This window comes from Calliphora vicina, chromosome 1 (assembly GCF_958450345.1).
Source record: "Calliphora vicina chromosome 1, idCalVici1.1, whole genome shotgun sequence".
Lineage (NCBI taxonomy): Eukaryota > Metazoa > Arthropoda > Insecta > Diptera > Calliphoridae > Calliphora > Calliphora vicina.
The window spans coordinates 99357316-99381994 of NC_088780.1; the positions used below are offsets into that span (position 1 = coordinate 99357316).

A 24679-nucleotide genomic window follows, 5' to 3' on the forward strand; every position below is an offset into this window, starting at 1 on the left:
TGTTTTTAACTGATTATTTGAGGTCAATTAGCACCCATACATGTTAAAATAACTAGTTATGTAGCTGATCAAGTAACATGTTAGATAGCTAATAAAGTAACTGACGCTATGTAAATATGTAGGTTGTGAATCCAATGCGAATGTGAATCGAATTCGTTGACTACTTTGGACCAGCTATCGGATAGTCTCATTGTAATCAAAAAGGGTGCTTAGGACATTCACGTGTTAAATTAACTAGTCACGTAGCTATTGAAGTAACAAGTTGCCACACCTAAATGATGGGTAAAATCACTAGTTCGGGACTGTCTCCTAGAACAGCTGGGTTAAGTCTACTCCGATTTCACACCAATAAACCAAAAAGTTTATGCTTATTTTTGTTCTTTTTTTGTTATTTTTGCATTTAATTATAATTCGAATGTAATACCGGAATTGCTATAGGCCGGTCATTTTATTGTATATCCAAATATACATATATATTTTTTTTTTCAAAAAAGTATCAACAAAAATGAAGAAAATAAACCACAGGGGGCTCGTCTGGTATTGTAGTCGTGTGATTATTTTTGCATGTATATAGCTTTTGTTTATGTATTTGTAAGTTTGCATATGCCTGCCCTATGTCTGTCTGTATGTATGTTGGATTTTTTTTAAATAAATAATGGAAAGAGAGGCGGCAGTGTTCATGAATTTTGTTTGTTGTGATTTTTTTTTTAAATTTTTTTGTGGGCTGGTTTTGTTACGTTTTAGTTTGTTTTATTTTTATTTTTATTTTTTTCAAATATTTTGCACAAAGTTCAAAATTATTATTACAGGCAGGCTGTGTGTATTGTTGTCTGCCGCTTTAATTGAATTGTTTAAATGAGTGGTTTGCATTCGTTTTATTTGTTTGTTTGCATTATACATTTAAAAATGTTTATGGAAATTACCTTAATTGTTATTTAATATTTTAGAAATTATTTCGAGAGCAATGAAATTTTAATAAACTATAAAATGCATTTTATATGTTAAGAGTTGAGGATTAATGTATTTAGTTAATTAATTTAATTAAATCTAATATAAATAGACACTATAACAATATTTCAATAACAAGAAATCGAGTTATCGATTCCAAGAATTTCTCGAGAATCGTGTTATCGATAATAAAGTTTTTTTTCAAACAATAGAGAAAATTCCGCTATCGGAAATATCCTGTGGCTGATTTGGATATATTCGGTCTGCCTAGCTTAGTTCTACTTAAGATGGATTCGGATATATTCGTACTAGACTTCTTGGACTCTGTTATCTTCATCTCTAAATGCGGAAAGGTATGTCAATCTAGACGAAAGAACCTTAATCCCATTAAATCGTCGTCTTTCCTCTTGATAGCCATGGAAATGATCATCGATTTGGATCTGCGATCATCGATCATCGATAGATCCGGTTCAACACTACTACAAGAAAATAATTAACCACAGAGAGCATGCAAAGGGGCAAAAGTGGCGAGGAGAGGATATGCCATGTATGCATATCCAAGGTCCGTAAGGAGGACAACCTGCTGAAATTTGCTATTTTACATGGTAATTAAGACCATACTAATGTACGATGTACTTTTTGGTGAAAATCCAACTACTTCAGGATTATAGAAGAGATCCGTTGGACTTCTGCACTTCAATATGATCACATGTGTTAAGACAATCTATGGCCAAACAGTTGGGTCTGAACTCGAATTATCCAACTTCGGGATTATCGAAAATAACCGGAGGATTTCTGCACTTCTGTATGATCACAGGTGTGCTACGCAGTTTGTTACGGAAAACAGTTGGAACGGAACTCGGAGGTCAGGGACTCAGTATTACAGGCGTATGGATGCTTGCAAATACTGGCCATGTGAATATTTACTCAGGGTCACAACCAGATCCTTGACGGATAAGGACATGATCAAAATCGGTATTCGACCATACTTATGTACGGTGCACTGTTTTGTTGAATGTTACTTGATAAATCCAACTACTTCGGGATTATAGAAAAGATCCGGCGGACTTCTGCACTTCTGTATAGTCACAGGTGTGCTACGCAGTTTCCTATGAAAATCAATGTCCAAAAAGTTGGATCTAAACTCGGCTGACAGGCTCAGTGTATGGATGCTTGGAAATGCTGGCCATGCGAACATTTTTGGATTTGTCAATGTCAGATCATTCCTTGACAGACGATTCTCTATATCGATCAGGAACGGCTCACTTTCGAGATGTATACAGGTGGATCTAAGTCTGGAAATAGGTTGATGGTGGCTTTTACATTCCCCGTTTTCGGAGGGGGGTTAGTTTCGGGCTTCCAGATCAAGTAAACCACCGATATCTTTCTGGTGTCTACAATACATATTGATGGGTACACGCAGGGTGTATCTTAATGAGATGACTAGACATTCAAACCTGAAGCTATTCTGGGTGCCAGATCATGCTAATGAACCTGGCAATAATGCTCCGTGTGAACTGGGTATATTGCGGTTCTTCCGCAATCAACAGTAGACCAATATACTTATTGGTCATCTATATATCACTCTATACAGCCGGAAAAGCTGACATCAGATGATCTTTTCGAACTATATGCTCGGCATAGAGGCTTAAATAGACGCTATATGTCTTCTGTAGGTCGGCGACTATAATGGGTATCAGGAACGGATTCTGATAGATGTTTTTAACTGTTTGATGGCAGCAAATGCGAGGACAATGAATCTACCTTTTGAAGATTTTTGCAGAAGTGGATGATGACGAGATGGGTTGCCCTGATCTATCGGGAATAAGGATTGCGACATTGGCATCGATATGTTATGATCGACAAGATATGATACTTTCCGGGTATCGCAAATAGACCAAATTATGGAGCCGACTATAACTAGCTAACCTAACACACTTTTCTAAACAAAATTCTATTATCAATTACAAGATTTCCTTAAATATTTTATTATCTTTTTGTTTTGTATTTTATTAGTACATTAATATTTCTTATAAATTGTTCAGCATTCCTTCTAAAGAGGGTATTGTTTATTTCGTTTTTAACATTAGTTAGCATCATATTGTATAATTTTAATCCTTTATAAAGATTTTATGATTTCTAGCCGAAAGTATTGTAATTTACTAATTACAGATATAACAAACATAAACCAGTACTTTTGATTCCTTTATTCAAAAACTTCTAGGCCATGTTGTCAAATTTCCTATAAATCATGTCATTCACTTACTCTCTCACTCCCAACACATCAAAAGACGCACCGTAGACTCAAACAGACGAAAATTAATTACTACAGGATGAAATTAACAAATAGAACAAAAAGAAAATAAAACAATAACAACGAGTATGAATAGAAAAACAAACATTTGCACAGATTTTTTAATGTTTTTTTTTTCTCTTATGTTTCTTTTTACCGTTAATGTAATGAAAAAATAAAATAGAGTGCTACAAAAACCAACAAAATAGTGCATGTGTATGTATTAAAAATAAAACGGTAAAAAAGGGTTGAATTAAAAAATGAAATGGGAAACAAAATAATAACACTCTCCAGAGAGTAAATATTTTGCAAGACTAGGGAGGGGAAGAATGGAAGCAACACAACCCAACGCAGCGAGAAAGTCAAATAGTAAAAAATTATTGCAAAAAAATTGCAAATGTAAATAAAATACAAGAAACAGCAGAAATCCTTTATAAGTTGGTTGCAGGAAAAATAAATTGAAATCAAACACAAGGCATTAAACAAGTTAAAAGGAGTAGGGATAAAAATGAAACCTACAACAGAATTGTAGAGCAACAACAACAAAAGTAACCCTTAACAAAATAGAGCTACAAATCGATTAAATGAATGAGTACATACAACACGGAATAATAGAAAAAGAAAAAAAAACAAAAGCTCGTAGAACAACAACAACGAACGAAGAAACTAAATAAAATTGTAAGGTTAAGCTGAAATTAAACAAAAGTGCCGAAGCAATTAATCAAAAAAAAGGATTTAGTTAAAAATAATATTCTATTGCTAAATATAAAACTTTGGTTTGTGATCATGTATTGCTAAAATAATGAATTTAGAATGTTTCTTGTTAAAAATTTTAAAGTACTTGACACTTTTTGTGACCTGAATAAAATTTGTGATTTTGTTTGTCTTCATAATTTTGTGAGAACTAATAAAATTTGTGTATGTATCTAATAAAAATAAACGATACACAGAAACAATAACAATAATAACAACAGCAGCGACAATAAGAATATCCTGAGACATTTGTATGGGCGGTGGAATGTATTTTTGGAACAAAAGCAACAATAACATCATAGAACATATAGATATACGGCAAATGTGGCAACGATTTAAGAGCAACAATCATCAAGGTAGATTTTGAAGTTGCCAGATGAAAACATTTTGTAATTTCTAAAAAATCAATTACAGGGATTTTAATATTTTATAATGTTATTGATTTACAAGGATTTTTTGAAAATTTTGTTATCGATAACAGATAACAATAACAGATATTTTGTTTAGAAAATGCTGTTATCGATAACAGGGATTTTTTCTAGAAAATGTTGTTATCAATTACAAAGATTTTTTCTAGAATAATTTTGTTATCGGTAACAGGGATTCTTAAAAAAAATAAGTTTTTATTCGAATAAAGGGATTTCAAAAAAAATCGATTACAGGGATTTTTCTATTTTATAATGCTATCGATTTACAAGGATTTTTTTTAAATTTTGTTATCGATTAAAGTTATTTTGTATAGAAAATGTTGTTATCGATAACAGGGATTTTTTCTAGAAAATGTTGTTATCGATAACAGGGATTTTTTCAAGAAAATGTTGTTATCGATAACAGGGATTTTTTTCTAGAAAATGTTGTTATCGATAACAGGGATTATTTCTAGAAAATTTTGCTATCGATAACAGGGATTTTTTCTAGAAAATGTTGTTATCGATAGCAGGGATTTTTTTCTAGAAAATTTTGTTATCGATAACAGGAATTTTTTCTATGTAATTGATAACAGGTTTGTTTCTTGACAATTTTGTTTCTAGACAATTTTGTTATCGATAAAATAAATTTTTTATCCGAACAAAGGGATTTCCTAAAAACAAAATTGTTATCGATTACAGGCTTTTTTTATTTTCTATTATCGATTTCAGGAAGTTCTATTATCGATAACAGGGATGTTTTAGAATTTGTCGATTTTCTTTACAAACAGATAGTTACTGATAACAATGATTTTCTTTAGGAAAATATAATTTCAGCGCCATTTATGAACCGATTTGTTTGATTTTTTTAAACGCATTCTACAAAGAATATAGATGTCTTTAAAGAGGACGGTATACAGGCTAAGTACTACATGATGTACTGCTATTGGTGGAGCTGGTACCGGGACTAGCTGACGTAACTGGCAATAATGTAGCTGAGAGCTAAAACCGGTTCTAGTCTATAATACGAGTAATTGGATTTGTTGGTTGGTGCTTTGCTATCATGGTATAAGTCGTCTAAACAGCGCAGAACTTATGGGTCTGCTGAAAGCAGCTGCACAGAGAAAACAGATTCGTGATAGCAACCGAATTTGTTGCCAATTGAATGACTCTACCCTGGCAACCGAATTTTACAGTTGTGGCTACAAAATTTTAGAAAGTGTAACAAAAGTTTGGTTGCTTCAACTTAATTTTTTCTTTATCAACTGTCTTTCTCTTGATAGAACCGAAAAATTCTATATCTGCAACCGAATCATTCGAAAAATTCGGTTGCTATCACGAATCTGTTTTCTCTGTGTGGTTTACACTGACAACATGCTCCACATAGAGACTAATTTGACCCCTATATGACCGTGGCAAATCAATGGATATTTTACGGGTTCAGATAGATTTGTTTAGAGGTCACGTTTAGCATTAAATTGACTTCTGTAGATGTTGTCATAAAGAGTAATTAATGCAATACCTCCTTTGTCCGTGACCTAGTCCAGATAAAGACTCTGGGTGTTTCTGCGGATGTCCTCATCACAGAAAAAACTATTTCTTAAACCGTTTCAATTCAAATATTTGTCACATATTGAACTGGTTTCAATTATTTCATAATTAAATCAAGTATTCATTTGTTCAAAAACAAAATTTCTTGATATTTTCTATTGAATTTTGAGTTTTGAATTTGATTATTTTGACAATTGAATATAAAGTTTTCGTTATTGGTTGAATTTCAAATACAAAAATTATTGAATAGATAATTTTCGTAATTGAAAACACATTTTTGTGTTTTAATTACGAAAATTATCTATTCAATAATTTTTGTATTTGAAATTCAACCAATAACGAAAATTGTATATTCAATTGTCAAAATAATCAAATTGAAAACTCAAAATTCATTAGAAAATATCAAGAAATTTTGTTTTTAAGCAAATGAATACTTGATTTAATTATGAAATAATTGAAACCAGTACAATATGGGATAAATGTTTGTATTGAAATATAATTTTTTCTGTGATCGCAATAATTTTGGATTTAGTGAAACTGTGGATGAATTAACACGGGTCAGAGCGAACTTACCCGGCCTTGATTCAGTATAGAAGCCAATAAAGGATGATAACTTCCGACTTGCTACATACACAATGTGTAATAATTCGTCGGGGTGTATACAAACGAAATCCTGTAGAGAATCTAAAACTTGTCTAAAATAATTGAAGGATAAGTAAACTGCATCTTTGAATTCCGCTGATGATAAGGAATCTATCATTCTTCGAGGAGTATTGTGAAAAAAAAACCCAAATTAACTTAACCAAATTTGCAGCACCTGGTCAAGGGTATAAAAATCCTGAATCTGGCAACTCATTTTCTTAGACGTGTGCCTAACGCACATGCGATTATAAAAGGCTCAAATACATTCTTCGTGTATGTCATGAATTTTATAACAGTCTATGTCCATGCATACAAAAACAATTTACCAAACATAAATGATTGCAGGAAATTTTTGAAGTAAAAAGGACGATAAAAAGGAACAAAATACATAGAAACAATTGACGACTGTGTCGATGACACAGACATCGTCGACAACAACGAAATCTATTACGACCATAGTCAGAACGACAAGTAGTACATTTAATTTGAGTATATAATAATAATTCTCTTGTTTTTATATAGATGCTCAGAGTTTTTACAAGATTTTTTCAAGGGAGAGAGCAGAAAACTTTTCAATAACTCTCAATGGAGCCCACACGACGTTGGCACGTCTTTTAGATGGCGCACGTTTTTAGAATTTGTGTACATTTTCTGTACCTCAAACTTAAATAGCATCTATTAAAGTTTGTTGTTGTTGTTGTTGATTTGGTCTTGCTATTTTAGATAGATACATATCTTTTGACGACTTAAAAACAACTGAGAAAATGCATAACGGCGATTAACCCTCAAATATATAAAGACAACACAAAACCCCCAAAAAAGTAATTCCTATGACGACTACAACAACGCCAACGTAAAGAGAAAAGTTTAAATATTTGAGATGTTTTTCTAAGGGTGCACGAACTTAAAACTATAAAATGAAAACTCTCACAGCTTCACAAATAAAAAAAAAAACAATAAAGTTTTGAGATACAAAACAAATTAAGCAAAATTAAAAGGGCAAAGTTTTGTTTTAAGGGATTAGAAAAACTTTATAGAGGCTATTAAATATGATATATTTAGAAATGATATTTTTTAAAGAATAGCCAATACATTAAAGTTAAAATTAGGAATAAAATTATTTATTTAATTATTTAGTTACTTCATTAGTTAAATATTTTTGCCCTTGAGCTGTTTTATATGTTTTTAACAGCATGACTCAACAATTATTTAGTTTTTTTAAAACAATATCTTTTAAAGTTCTTTTGGCTTTTCAGAGTTTAATTTTATTGTTTTAAAACAACATTTAACATACGTGTAAAACTGTCTTATCGCTGTTTTTTGTGTCCCTCTAGTATTTATAATTCTTAAATAGCTTTAGTATAACAATAACTGCAACTCTAACAAATGTAGATTTATTAAAACAATGTTTTTCTTTGATATTTGCTTTTTTTCTTGAAATTTGCTGATAAGAATATAATAAATATAAGAAATAAAATCAGTCCAATGTATTTTGTCTTCTCCATAGTTTTTTTGTTTCCTTGACTGATAAGAAATATTTACTAGTAGTAATAAATAAAATTTATTTCTGTCTTCAAATAGTTAGAATCGTGCAAATTACTAAATGTTTGGAATAAGAAATAAAAAGAAAACTATTCAATTTTAAATTATTTGCTTATAATTATTTTAATATGACTAATAATTCCAGTGTTAAGAGAATATTACGATAAAAGTATGTCATTAATAGCGATTAATGTTAATAAAATAGAACTTGTGCAATAAATAAATTTAGTTTGTATTAAAAGTAGATTGTTTGTAATATGTCTATAGGAAGTAATTGCCTTTATTACATCCGCTTTTTGTCAAAAGTTGTAAATGCTCATAAAATACAAACTTGAGTTAATTTTTATTTTAAAGAGTCTGATTTTTGTGTAATGACAAACACGTTTTTGGAGTAATAATATTTAAATTATGAAATTAGTTTTGATTTAGAACATTGTACGAAAAAATCTAAGCATACGAAATGAAAAGTGAAGCTTCTATTTTAGAATTGCTTGTGTATGACATTGTTTAATTGGAGAAACAGATTATAGTTCTATTTTAAGTAATAAATTAATATTAAAAACTAAGTAACTAATAATATGGCTGTCTCCCATTTCTTTTACACAATTATTCCTGTTGAGACATGTTCCGGTGTTAGTTCAGACAAAAAAAATTATAAAAAACTTAATTATGGACACAGTTAAACACTAAAGTTCATACAAATAATGCAAATAAACCCAAAATGTACCACAGTATATCTTTAACCTTAATGCTTTAAATGCTTAGAATAAAGCAGGCTACACAGCTACTCGACTACAAATGCCGTTGGCAGCTATCGTCGACCTGTAGTCAGCTACAGCAACATCGCCAACCAATCAATTTATTTGTTTAAAATACCTTGATTGTTAATGCATTTATAAAGTTTAAAATGAGTTCGATGTATTCTATGTTTTAAAAGCATAACTCTTAGTTTTGTTTCGATATATTGGGTGTTTTTTAATTAAAACAAGTAAGAGAGCTATATTCGGCTGTGCCGAATCTTATACCCTTTACCAAATTATACTTCAAAATAAAAATTTCAAATATTTTTAGGTAAAAAAAATTTATTTTTTCTTTTCAAAGCTGTTTTTTCATTTTTTGGAAAAAAAATTTTCGAATTGATTTTTATTTTTTTAAATTTTATTTTTTTTTTAAATTTGAAATTTTTTTTTTAAAATTAAAATATTTATTTTTTTTATTTTTTAAGATTCCAATCTTACGGGCTATTTATGGTCAATCATTTGTTACCAAATGTGTAAATAAAAATCAAAGTATTTTCATTTTTATTATTATTTACCCAACGTTTCGTTTGTTTGTTTCAAACTTCTTCAGGGGTTTTCTTTTATTGTTGAATTGAAATTCTATTGTTTACATTGTCAATTAACTTATTATTTAAAAAACTGGACTTCACGACACAGAATTAATAAATAAATAAATAATCATTACAACACAAACATATACTATAAGTCAAACTTAATACTAATATCACAGAACTTCAACTCATTTTTTATTTTTTTAAATTTTAAAATTTTTTTTTAATATTTAGCGAAAAAAGAAACTTTTGGTGAAAAAAAATTCGGGTTAAAAAATATTTTTTAAATTTGAAATTTTTTTTAAATTTAAATTTTTTTTTTTAATTTTATTTTAATATTTAGCGAAAAAAGAAACTTTTAGTGAAAAAAAATTCGGATTAAAAAGTATTTTTTCCGATTTTGACCCATTGTAGGTCCAACATACTATGGTCTTATATACGTCATTGCAAAGGTCTTTGAAATATCTATCATTAGATATCCATATTGTCTATATTATTGACTTAGTAATTCAGATATAGGTAATTCAGATATAGGTCAAAAATCGAGGTTGTCTTGGACCGATTTTCTCGATTTTAAATACCGAGCCGGAAGAATTCCGGAGATATTGATGTATGAATCGTGTATGTATGTTATATGGGGGCTTCGTAAAGTTGATTTCAACAGACAGACAAACAGAAAGACGGTCATGGCTTAATCGACAACGCTATCTATAAGGATCCAGAATATATATACTTTATAGGGTCGGAAATGAAATGTAGAAATTAAAAACGGAATGACAAACTTATATACACCCTTCTCACGAAGGCTAAGGGTTTAAAAATGAGGGATTTACAATAGATGGCGTAAAAATTCGATCGCGGTTTTTAATAACTTATGTGTAATTTTGAAAGGTACATATCTTTCATTTATTCTCACTTAAGTTCATTTTTGCTTCGAAAAACAAAGCGTCATATGCGGGAAGTTTTGCTTTACTTCTTTAATTTGAAAAAAAAAATATGCCTCTGAAGCACACCGAAGCTTATGGTGAATGTGTTGCATCGGTTTCAGAGATGTTTTGAGCGGTTCAGAAGTGCCGATATTGACCCGAAAGAGAAAAATGGTGCAGGCCATCCAACAAAGTTTGAAGACCAGAATTGGAGGCATTACTACATGAAGATTGTTGTAAAATTCAACAAGACCTTGAAAGACGATTTTGTATGTCTGAAATCCTGCTTGAACACTATAAAAGAAAATCAGTTTTTGATCGTATATGAAACCCGGCCAACCAAAGCTAAATATCTATGCCGCTAAGACAATTATCTGTATTTGGTGGGAACTGCTGAAATCTGACTAGACCCTCACAGGGAACCTGTACCGAACGCAACTTATTCGTATGAAGCGAGACATGAAACCGTAATATTCCATCATGACAACGCTAGGCCACATGCTGCAATACCTGTTAAAAACTATTTTTTGAAGTTGTTGGAAAGTTTTGCCTCACCCGCCTTATAGTCCAGACCTTGCCCCGTCCGACTGCTATTTATTTCGACCGCTGCAGAATGCTCTCTCTGGGATATGCTTCACTTCAGAACAGAGTATCCTAAATTGGATTTCGTTCTTGGCCTCAAAAGATGATCGGTTCTTTTAACTCGGAATCAATATGTTGCCAGAATGATGGGATAAGATCATAGCTAACAATGGCCAAGACTTTGAATAAATTTGTATTGTACAAATGTTTCAAAATAAAAAAATTTAAAAATATCCTGAATTTTGAAGTCATACAGCCAATGTTTTTAAGGAATCATTTGGTTGAGAAGGCCCATGTTCATCTGAATGGATACATAAACAAACAAATTGTGCGCTTCTGTGGCACTGAGAATCTTCATAGCCCTTACATTCAATCAAAATATCTGCTTGGAGCCTTTTAAAGAAAGCGAGAACTTATCGCCTGTAGTTCTCGTCGTAAAAAGAGCCTAAATTGTCATAAAAATGGCCTTGTACAATTGTCCTTAAAATGATATTTGTATGCTTAAGCTATTTCGTTATGAACATATAAGTAGCATTTGATTTTAGTCGCTACGAACTAAGTCCCCAAAGAACAAAGGACCCAAAATTTTATATAGAAAAAACCAACAACGAAATTAGGGACATAGTTCATTCTAAAATTTTTTTCATTTCTAAAATTGGGGATTAATTCATAATGAAATTACTCTGGGGTGTATCAAAAATTGGCTTCGCTCAGAAAAGTTGTTTTGCATTGACGGCCTTCGGCCGTACGCAAAGGTTTCCTCCTCTGGGTTGTATCAAAAAATGGCTTCGCTCAGAAAAGTTGTTTTGCATTACGCATTCTGAGCAAAGCCAAAAAAATTCCATTTCAAACATTAAACAGCAATTGATTGCTGTTTTTCGAAAAAAAAATATTTCAATCTAAAAGAGCTCCATCATCAATAATTTATTTTTAAAGTAAAAACCACAGATTATTTATTTTTTTTAACATAATGAAAATTTACTGGAGATTGGGCTAAATAATAGATTGGGTACTGAAAAAAAAAAGATTTAAGTCGGACTATAATAATGATTTTCATGATCTTAACAAAATCAAAAAAATCAGTGGAATATACTGACTTTGGAGGCTGTGTGTAGTTTCGCTATAATGTTATTTACTCAAGAAGCTATTGCAGTTAACTGTCCAAATAAATATATTTTGATATTTGGCAAACAGCATATCTTTACTTTGCCAACCAAATCTCGCTTTTATAATACATTTTAAAACAATTTACAACTAAATTATCTGCCAATAAAACAATTAAGTTATCCTCTAAGTTATTGCAACCTTTCAAAAAATATCCTTTTAATACCCAACAATTACATTGATAAACATAATTCTATCTTCAAGAGAAACAAGTCTAGACAGTTGTATTTTCTCTCATTGTTTTATTTGAAATTCCTATAAAAAACCAACAAAACTCAAACGTCACCCAGTTTAATAAAATATATTACAAGGAGTCATCGTTACATTGGTTTTTATAGGGATTTGGTAAGTTAAATGTAAAAAAAAGAGAAAGAAAAAAACAGTCTGTCTATTTTTTATAAGAATTAAATCAATTTGTCTTGTTATATTTTGTAAAAAGAAAATGTTCACATGAAAAAAAAACAAACGATGACCTTGAATGCTTTTAAAGTTTTCATTTCTTTTCCTTAGGGGGTTTGGCAACAGGAAATATTAAAGTAAAAGAAATTGCTAGAACAATCTTAATTAAATTATTATTTACTAAGGAATTCTGAAGGTAGAACTTTTTTTAAACAATGTTTGCTAGTAATTAAGGATTTTTAAAGACTCCTTAAAATTCAAAGTAAAAATGGGCATAACAAAATTGACCATTAATTAACATAATGAATACTTAATAAGAATTCCAAATGATTGTAGCATTACTCAAGCTCAGTTATAATAACAAGATCAGGCACGGATATTCGTATATACTGATAGTCAAGTCGCAATAAAATCCCTGAAAGGTGTGTACGGGAATGCCGAGCATCCTTAAATAGGATGGACACGGAGATATTTTTGGAAACTGTGTTGCTGATGATTTGGCGAAAAAAGGCGCCATGATGAGGTTGTGAAACCATCTGTACAATTACAATGAATTAAGTAAAAATTAAACAAATTTTAATTATAAACCAAATCCTTTGAAATATATTTGATTTATATAAGTTTAAGGGTCTCCCAATAAGGACTTCCTAGTTAAAACTCAAAAAAAAAAATAAACTACATTAATATATAAGTTAAACTAAGATTAAACTCTCTTAATATACACTTAATATTCAGTCATAAATATGAAATTAATATAAAACCCTAAACTTTTATTAACTCTGGTTAAACATAGTTTAAACTGGAAAAAACCAAGTTTAAGTTAAAATTTTTAAAGATTCATGGAAAGAATAAAAAATTTAAAACCAAGCAAAAAGATGTACTAAATAAACTGAATTATGTAAAAGTTAAAAAAAGCTTGAATAGCGTAGCTTATTATAAAACAAAATCTTTCGAAGCATATTTGATTTCTTTAATTTTAATATAGGGTATCTTAATAAGGACTTACTAATTAAAATTCGAAAAAAAATAAATTACATTGATATGTAAGTTAATCTGAGATTAAACTATCTTAATATACATTACTAAACTAAAATTCATTGACTGAGAATTACTTTACTTCAGTCAAAAATATGAATTTAATATAAATCCTTAAACCTTTTTTTACTCTGGTTAAACTTAGTTTAAACTTGAAAAAAGTTTAAGTTAAAATTCCTAAAGATTCAAGGAAAGAATAAAAAATTTAAACCCTATCGAAGAACTGTACTAAATTAACTGAATTAAGTAAAAGTTAAACAAAGTTTAAACTTCAATAATGTATCATTGACTGATAATTTTTACTTCAGTCAAAAATATGACTTTATCCCTAAACTTTTATTAACTCTGGTTAAACTTAGTTTAAACTTGAAAAAACTAAGTTTAAGTTAAAATTCCTAAAGATTCATGAAAATAATAAAAAATGTAAACCCTAGCAAAGAGATGTACTAAATAAACTGAATTAAGTAAAAGTTAAACAAAGCTTAAACTCAAATAACGTAGCTTATTATAAACCAAAATCCTTCGAAGCATATTTGATTTATTTAAGTTTAATATAGGGTATCTTAATAAGGACTTCCTAGTTAAAACTCGAAAAAAATAAATTACATTGATATGTAAGTTAATCTGAGATTAAACTATCTTAATATACATTACTAAACTAAAATTCATTGACTGATAATTATTTTACTATGGTAAAAAATATTAAATTATTATAAATCCCTAAACTTTGGTTTACTTTGTTTAAACTTGAAAAAACTAAGTTTAAGTTAAAATTTCTAAAGACTCATGGAAAGAAATTAAATGTAAGCCCTAACAAACAGCTGTACTAAATAAACTGAATTAAATAAAAGTTAAACAAAGCTTAAACTCCAATGCCTTATTATAAACCAAAATCGTTTGAAGGATATTTGATTTATTTCAGTTTAATAAAGGATCTCCCAATGGGGACTTCCATGAATCTACATCTATCGAATTGGCTGTCATTTATTCAGTTTGTTTTATCAAATCACCATGGAATGATATAGCGGTCAACAACACGTGCAAATTATAAAATTGTTTTATAAAAAATGGCTGTTCTGTTCGGAGAAAAAACAAATACTAAGCTAAAAGCCATAAGGAATATATAAAACAAATTAAAATTGCATTATTAAATGTAATTAAAAAACAATCCTTCATTTCGTTCAGTTTCAAATAAACTAAATATTTTGTTTGCTCATTTGCTATTTTAAGTTTTTTTGTATGCAGTTTATTAAATACTTAAATGTGCTTAATAAACTGTAAACAAAAGAATTAAATAACTTGTTTGTTTTATTAGAATATCATTAGAAAGTGGAGAAAGTGAAATGAGTTGAGCAAAATCGCACGAACTAAATGCATGTTGAATGGCATTTTAAAAATAAAAAAAAATATATATTAAAACAAAACTAAAAATTAAAACCCCAATAAATGCTACACAAGAGGTTAAAAGTTATCATTAAAATATAATGAACATTATTAACAAAGTAGGATAATTGAAAAGTGTTTAAAAAAAATTAAATACAAAATTTAAAATAAAATGTCAGTTTTTTAAAATATTCTTTAATAATTGTGAATTAAATTTTTTTCGAAATTATAATAACTTTAAAATTATACCTCGCATATTTATACGTTGTACATCAATCACTGAATAGATGGAAACAAATTAAACTGATTCAGAAAACTAATATATACAAAACAAAATTGAAAAAAAAAATAAAAAAAATACAGAAAAACAAGTTTAATGGTTTGTTTAAAAGACTATTGCAATTATTTGATTAAAAATAGAATAAATATCATTGAATAATTATCATAATATACAAAACTAATTGTTATTCATAGTGAGTAAATATTTTTTAAGAGACTATTAATAGAAAATTCAATAAAAAAAAATAAAAAGCTTAATTGAATAAAGGCATATATGAAATACGAAATAAACTAAGCAAACAAAATTTAAATAAAAAGTTCAATAAGTATAAAAAATTATAAAATTTCATTCATTGAAATATTTTGTTACACTAAAGCCAGCCTTTGAATTGGATTTGATTTTATCCAGTTTATGTTTTGCATGCTTAGTTTTGTTCTTTTTTATACTCAATAGTTTTGTTTCAATCAAACAACCTTTTATCATTTACCGCCTTATTACTATACAACTTTTTCTCTTTGCCAATATTAGCAATTTTTTAATAAATTAACAAATACAAAATTTTCATTTTATTTAAAAAGCTTAATAACAAAAAAACCCGCCATAAACTATAAACATTCAAATAAAAAAATCAACATTTTGCCATACATTTCTTTAATTTCTATTCTTCGTTTGTTTAATTCCCGCTCTAAGCAAAAAGAGAAAGTATTTTGTTGTTTTTTTTTACACACCACTCAACATTAAAGCAAAGCAACAAAAACAAAATAAAACAAACTTTTTAAAAATATTAAAACAAATACAAAAAAAAACAACAAACCAGCAAAGTCAACAGCAAAATTACTATTTTCTTAACTGACCACAAAACATGACATGGCAGAGTGATGAAATATTTTCCATTGTTTGCTTTTGTTTAAACTTTGTAAATACATACTATTTTTAAAGTACATACATACATATAGTTAATAATAGGTTTAAGCCTCTTGTCATTCTGTTGACAATCGTTTGAGGGATTGTCTAATGAAATGTTTTGGCTAATAGGAAGTTAATTAGTTAAGATAAGGTTTAATAGAAATTATAAGTAAATCAAATTAATAAATAATATCATTCTAGTCAGCTTGAAATTAACAAAATCTAATCTTAGCATAATTCAAAACTAATTGATAACTTGAAATTAATTAAAAACATGAAGAGAATTATATGGTAAAAGTGCTTTTATGAATTTTTAAAAGAATTTAAAGCCTCATTACTATATAAGAGCGATTATAAATGAACTTTGTTAATGATAAGTTAAACTAAGTTTAAGCCTTCATGTACATTATTACTATTTTTTTTATTATGTTTAATATTAAAAACTATTAAAAATGCTTGAACTCAAGATCAGTCAGATTAAATCTAGCTTAAACTGAAATAAACCTAGTTAACCAAATATTAAATTTTTAAGCTAAGTTTAAACACACATGAACACTCAATAATATTTATAATAAAATTTAATACTATTTTAAAACCTACAAATTAAATAAAACCTGGTTGAAAATTTTCATATTTTAACTGAAATTGGGAAAAACTTCTTCAATAAAAAGTTAAACTAAGTTTAAACTATAATAATGCACATTGTTACACTAAAAGTAATTAAATATTATTGCTGTTGTTTGTGTTTTTTTTAAATCCTTAAACTGAAAATCAAATAGCTTAAACCAAGCATAAACAAAAATAAACTCGGTTTAAGCAAAAATCTATAATGATTCATAGAAAAAAATATTTGGTCAATTCACAAGGTCTCTTATCAGTCATATTGTCATAATGTCCTAATATATCACGACTCGGCAGCTCGGCTTAACCGACTCTTAGGCATTCGGCACAGGTCTCTTCTGGTTGGTTACGATAACAAAATAAACAGCATACAGAGTAGTATTATTTTAGTACATTTTTTGAAAAGCAATAAAAACCATTGTGAAATATTAGGACATTATGACAATATGACATGATAAGAGAGCTTGTGAATTGACCAATAAAATTTAACCACGTACTATGATCAAAATAAGTAAAATAGGAAATTTCCCCCCACAAAAAAAGAAAAATGTCAAATAAATTTTACTTTATTCTCCCCTATGGCTGGGTTTACTTCAGGTTAACATTTAAAACTATTTTAAATCCTGGATAAATACAACTTTTAACAGAAAAAGCTAAGTTTGAATCTTTTAAAGTGTGAAAAAATTCAAGTTAACCCAAAACAATAGGAAAAAATAAGCACGTTTAAATGCACGTTAAACTAAGCTTAAGTTCTCATAATAGAAATGTTTACACTAAAGTAAAATAACATAAAGAATCTTTGAATCTTATCACCTCCAGATAATTGCAATAATAAATAAACTTTAATATTTAAAATAATTAACAATCCTTAAACTTAAAATCAAACAGATTAACCCTTAAATGAATGATTTTTACTTTTATTTTTCTATAAATTATCAAATATTTAGTTGATTTTTATTTATTATATTTAGTTTAGTTTTAGTTTGATTTAGAATTTCTTTAACTGAAACTTTTCGTTCTCCATTTGATTTTTCTGAATTAGAATCTGAATTAGTATCAAGGTTAAATTCGTCTAAAATTAATTTGAACTGGAATGTAGACAATTGGCAACAATATGCATTGAAGGGTTGACGCAAAACAATAGGAACAAATAAGCACGTTTAAATTCACGTTAAACTAAGCTTAAGTTCTCATAATATAAATGTTTACTCTAAAGTAAAATAACATAAAGAATCTTTGAATCTTATCACCTCCAGATAATTGCAATAATAAACTTTATTCATAAAAAGTTAAACCTTGTTTGAGTGATGTTTATTTTTATTTTCTTTAATATTTAAAATAATTAAAAATCCTTAAACTTAAAATCAAACAGATTAAACAAAGCATAGACTAAAATAAACCAGGTTAATGCAAAACTATAAAGATTCATAGAAATAATACTATTAAAACCACAAACTAGGAACAAAATATGTAAACTGAAAAAATAATTATTTAAACTAAGCTTAAACTCACGTTCAACTTCTAATAATGATAATTGGTTTACTTCAAATTAAAATTTAAAATCCTTAAACTCATATTATACCTGGATAAACATAATTTATATAACAGAAGAAGCTAAGTTTAAGTAAAATTTCGCAAAGCATCTTTGAAAGTGTGAAAAATCTCAAGTTTAACTAAAAGCAATAATAAATATATTCTCACAAGTTTACATTATAGGTAACTGAATGATGTTTGTTTCTGTTTCGTTTAATATTTAAAACAATTAAAAAGGCTTAAACTGAAAATCAGAAAGGTTAAACTAAGCTTAATCTGAATTAAACCAAGTTTAAGCAAAAATCTACAAAGATTCATAGAAAGAATATTAAACTAAACCACAAACAAAGAACAAAATAAGTAAACTAAAAAATAAAAATATTTAAACTAAGCTTAAACACTTATTATGTATATTGTTACATTAAGAGAGGCTTATTTAATTGTTGTTGTTGTAGCAGCAGTGATTGCTGAGTAGACTGATTGTTAGTTGAAGTTGAATGATTGTCAGTTAAACGTAGCTTAAAGCGCTGTTCAGTTAAATCACGTGATTGTGTTTTTCATGCTTTTAATTCAAATCAGATATGCATTCCTCAAAATTTTTCATATAAATATGGTAGTATTTAAATTTTATAGAAAAAATCAGCTTTGTAAACAGAAAAAGTAAAAGTAAATCAAATAAAGTGGATATTAAACATTTTCCTTTACAGCCAATGAAATAGAAATTCTTTTAAAACTGGTATGTTGTATTGTTTAATATAATATTTGGGTAAAAATAATGGAGCAAGCTATAGTTTAGATTTGCTGAATCTATCACTAATTTAAACATTTTTATATATTATTATAAATAAATAAATTAGTCATACACACCGCTTGGATTTCAATAATAACTCAATACAGTTTATTAAGCAAAAATAAATTGTACTCAAAAGATAAAACCAACAGCTAGACATGTTATGAATACTAAAATGAATAATTAAATACAGCATTATTTGTCGCCGATTAAGTTTTTATTTAGTCTTAATGCACATTTTAATGGCCGATTACTTAAAATCTAAAGTCTCTTTAATTGATCAATTCATTGTGTAATAAAGATAATGAAATACTCTTTTCTTTGAATTTAATTTTTATATATGTATTTTAGTGGGATTTTTATCAGTTAATTTACTTTTCAGGGGAATAAAAGTAAAATTTCCCTTTAGTGTTTTTCAATTTGTGCTCAAGCATTATTTTTTTCCTAAATTGCGCGAATAAACTATATGATTGAAAAAAAAGCAAATGTCTGAATGTTTTTGTAGGTCATGGTCTTAATGTAAATGTGTGTATATATATTAAACAAATGCAAATCAGGCATTTGATTAAAAGTTTGTCAACTTAAGTTTGACACAATAAGATAAGAGTCATTGTTGTGGGGTTTTATTTGTTTGACAGTTATTTGATTATACGTTTTAGGTATTTTTCCAAAAAAACTACTTAATATTCAAAATTTTTGCGAAGTAAGAGAAAAGTAATAGATGTTGACTTATTAGAGTAAATATTTGACAAATTAATAAATGTAGTAAAAAGAAAGTAATTATAAAGTTAAAAAAAAATATTTAAATAGCTTTTTATATTTGGGCGATTGAAACGGTCTGCTATTATGTAATATGTAATAATCTCCCATCTTTACCGATTCCTCTTCTGCTTCGTCTAAACTAACCATACATTTCGACGAATATCCAATCTTACAGTGCTCAGTAATTAAACACGATAGAAGTTTTATCGAATCGCTACCAAGAGTCAAGAGGGTATTGGCACTTTTTCTTGCAACAGATTGCCAGACCATTCTGGATATCTGACAAATTCGATATTGCAACCAAGGATGTATAAATGTCAGTTTGTGAAAGAGCGATTTAATTCCCGCGGATGCCATCGTGACCTGGAACCCATATTAACCCAACAAAGTGTTTTCTAAGTTTTTACCAGAGGATTAATACAGTTGTTACGACATTTCGATTGACGCAAGGCAGTCAACGTAGATATTTATGGTAGAATTTTCCCAAATTCTTCTCGCAGCTATTTAAATGGAAAACGACATAAGGGAACTCTATGGTCCATTCGTTGCCCCAAGATTGGCCTGTCTACCTATTGTAGGATGGTGTCATGACCAATACGGCCATGACATCAGTTCGTTTGACTTATTAAGTCTTAGAGCAGACTTAGCAGAGATGGATTTGATAAATATATATTACGAGGGGAGGTACATACACATCTGCTCAAAATAATAGATACACCTAATTGGAAAAAATTTAAATGGCGGTAACATTGAAAATTTCCTCGCAAGCGTTAAGAATACATCATATTATTAAAATTTCTATCTGGCAATGTCATGTCAGTCAAAAATCTGGCAACTATTTGCTTTCATGTTGATTTTTAAAAACGAATTTATTTGAATTAGAAAAAATTATTTGCTCATAAAAATAGATACACATCAGTAATTTGTAATTTGTTTATATACAATTTTTTTTTTTGTGCAATTTTTTGATCCTATTTACGTGGAACAGTAAGTATAATTTAAATTTTAGCAACAATTTTATAAAAAATAGGACTCTTTTGAAGAAAATGGGACGAAATCATCATTGTACCGAAGATGAGAAAAAAATTGTTCAAACGATGAGAAATCAAGGAAAATCATTACGGGAAATAGCAAAGAGCATAGGAAGATCTTTACATTTTGTCCAAAATGCTTTATCTAAAAAACAAAAAAGAGAAACTCGCGGTAGACCAAAGAAAACCAGTCCAGAAACAGATAGGCGGATCGTCCTTATGGTTAAAAAATACCCTTTCATATCATCGAAAGCTATTTCTGCGGAGCTATGTAACGAAATCAGTCCACAAACAGTTTGTCTTCGTCTTTTACAAGCTAAATTGCCGGGAAGAATTGCCAGAAAAGTGCCACTAATGCGCCAAAAAAATATCAAGACAAGATTAGAATTTGCTAAAGAGCACTTACAATGGTCCGGGTGTGAAGGCGAAAAAAAATGGAGAAATATTTTATGGAGCGACGAAACAAAAATAAATTTGTTTGGAAACGACTGCCAAATTAGTTAAAAACTGGTTCTTGGAGAATAACGTACCTGTTTTAAGCTGGCCCAGCCAATCCCCTGATTTAAACCCAATAGAAAACTTGTGGAGTGAATTAAAGATAAGGCTTTCGAAGGAAGTTTTCAAAAATAAAGACGATTTATGGGAGAAAACGCAAAAAATATGGTACGAGATTCCATTGGAGAAGTGTCAGAACTTGATATCCAGTATGCCCAGAAGAGTGGAGAAAGTTTTACAAAACAAAGGTGGATATACTGGATACTAGCTTTACTTTAATAATAAACTAATTTTTTTTAAGATAAAATTTATTAGCTTTTGTTTAATAAGAATTTTTAAAAATGTATCTATTATTATGAGCACCAAATTTTTCGAAATTTAAGAAATTTAATTTACTTTATAATATTTATTATTAATTATGAAATATTTTGTTTTTGTTTTTTACTCTCCTTTTAACTATAAATAAAAATCGACTGAATTTTTTTTATAATTTTACAATATACCATTATTTTTTTCGTTTTTAAAAAATAAATTTTGGTGTATCTATTATTTTGAGCAGATGTGTATATCCAGCATCGTCTTTAGACTAACTTGAGGAGTGGAATTCAAACAGCAAGTAATGCCAGACAATACCACCATAATAGTTGTGTAAGTGTACGATATAAAGCTTAAGACGCCAAAGGTTTTCTTACAGACATAAACTGCACATAGTGCCTTTCTTCAATCGATATTGCACCTCTAGTAGAGCTTAGAATCTAGAATTCCATGGTATTTGCCTCCTTCAGACTCAATAATTAAGTTCAAATGTACGATTCTCTAACGGTCGCTATTTATTATGTTTTAGATTAGAGTCAATTTATAAAACTGCACTTTTTATAAGTCATTCAATGTAAAATTTTAGCAATTATGGTAATTTCAATAAATGACGTATTGAGTGAAACCTACAAAATTTAGACGCAAATGCTTTGAAGTATTATCGGCGCGCCGCGGCGCTGGCCTCTGAAAGCAAAATATGTTTAAATACCTATATAAAATAAAACAAGTCCATGTTTTGCATTTATTTCAAGAAAATTTCCAGGTTTGAGGCTTTTTTGATAGCCCACAAAAAAAGACTTGTAATGAAAGACATACATTTCATATATTAAATGAATGATTTATAAACTAAATTAGTAATAAAACATACCTAGTTTGCAATTATATACAATAATAGATTTCAAAATTAATTATTTAAAAACTCAGATGATTTTGCATTCTGAATGTATATTTATTTAAGATATAGAAATTCAAAATAGGTTTTTCTTTTAAATTTTTAAAACAATTGTGAACTTGATTGTTTCTTGCAAATCTAGGATAGACCACATTGAATATATTCATTCGAAATATATTTTTGTTTATCAATTAAATAAAATCAAAAAACATTCCATAAAACTTTCCCAAAAATTGCTAAATAATTTGACTGCATTTTTATTTACATTCCATTAAACTTGTCTTCTTCACACAAACATTTGTTTACATTTTTATTTTCCAACTCAACACACATGACATTTCTCTCAAAACAAATGGTGAATTTCGTTGGAAGCAAAAAAAAAACACATAGACAAAAAATACACCAAAACAGAAAAAGAGAATGAAACAAAAACAAAGAATAAACAAAGCAGCTGCAAATGAAATGGTGAAATTCATGTAAAAACACACATAGAAAAAGGTGGAAATAAATAAAAATGCAAAACGAACTAAAAAGGAGCTGCCACAAAAAAAATTCAATGACAATAGAAAAATACCTGGCCAAAATATGAAAAAAAAAATTAATAAATAAATATAACAGACATCAGCCGCTATGTAATTTATTTAAAATAATAATTGTAATACAACAACAACAATAATTGTTTACATACCTGGTCGATCCAATGACTGTCGTCGACTCATTGGCAGTTTTTTGTTGTTGGTATTGTGAAGAGCAGCTAATTTAAATAAATCCCAGAACTATTGTTGTTGACGAGAAAAACTGGCCAGAGTTTTGAACTCCTTGTGGTAATAAACAGCAAATGGAAGAAAAGGTTTAAAAACTTGTTGACACATTTGGATGATTCAAATTACACACACTCACACACATTCGCTTTAATATTATTATTATTATTACTAATTATATAATTTTTTTTAAAAACATTTTTCTTAACTATTTTCAAGTTTTCAAAAGTTGTTGGTTGGTATGTAGGTATTTTCTTTGCAACTTTTCTTTCGTTATAAATTTTTTAGTATACCGCAAAAATTTTTTGATATTCAAATGAAATGAATGGTAGGTTAGGAGAACAAACAAAATCAGACGTCGACGCACTAAGGTAATTAAAACGACGAGGTGAAACAATATTCACACAATACAACACTTTTAATCAAATTCACATACGCACACACATACACGTCGCCAAATCACACATTCTGGGCAGTGGTACGTACGGTGAGATAAAACGAAATAAATTAGAAATTTTATTTTTTCTTCATTAATTTTACAACAAAGATGGTTGAAAATTTTATTTCACTTAATAAAATTGATTTTTCACAAATTTTTGGTTTACACTTAATTTATTGCAAACTAATTGGTTCATTTGTGTAATTTCTTTTAATTTTTAACTTTTTCCCATATTTTTTAGGGATTTTCTTTACACGTAAAAACTTTACGCTGCCGTCGACGCAGCCATTTAAAAGAAAACTGTGGTGAGAACGTCAAAGTCAATTGTCAGATCAGAAATCACAACAAACACACACAATCACTCAAGAGGTGGTGTAATTTGCACTGCAACAAATCATTCACAATAATGTTTCAATTTTGCCATTTACTTATGAGCTCTCTTCGTCGAAAGAGATAGCTATTGTTATAATTACTAATAGTGCTTCTTGCTCTCTCTTTAACTGCATTTATTTGTAGTAAAAAAAAGTACGAAGAAAAAATTAGTTTGTAAATAAAATATAACTAAAATTTTTTAATTCTCAAAAACTTTGTCACTGTTTTTTTAAATTTAAATCACTAAGCTTGGCAATTATTTTGTGAACGCTTTATTATTTGTTGCACTTCATCACTGTCTGTTCTTCTATGTGTCTTCTTTTTCATTAAAAACAGACACACAAACTTTCTTGTCTGCTTGTAGTAAAAAAAAAAAGTTTTGTCACTAGGAACGTCTACAGATTTTATTTACATTTTACTCTTAATATTTTAACTTTTTTAAATGAATTTTTATGCACACTCACTGAGTCTACCTTGATCTATTGTTTTTCACTAAATTTTGTTAATTATTTTACGTTAAAACCCGT

General features: G+C 28.6%; 1 protein-coding gene across 1 annotated transcript in view; it reads right to left on the reverse strand.

Moving 5' to 3' along the window:
- Positions 1-24411, reverse strand: part of Bicra (BRD4 interacting chromatin remodeling complex associated protein) — a 182949-nt gene extending 158538 nt beyond the window's left edge. Inside the window, exon 1 of the mRNA XM_065515237.1 lies at positions 23269-24411. Coding sequence (XP_065371309.1) covers positions 23269-23299 — 31 coding nt within the window. The 5' untranslated portion in view covers positions 23300-24411. The remainder of the gene's footprint in view (positions 1-23268) is intronic.
- Between the last annotated feature and the right edge of the window lie 268 nt (positions 24412-24679).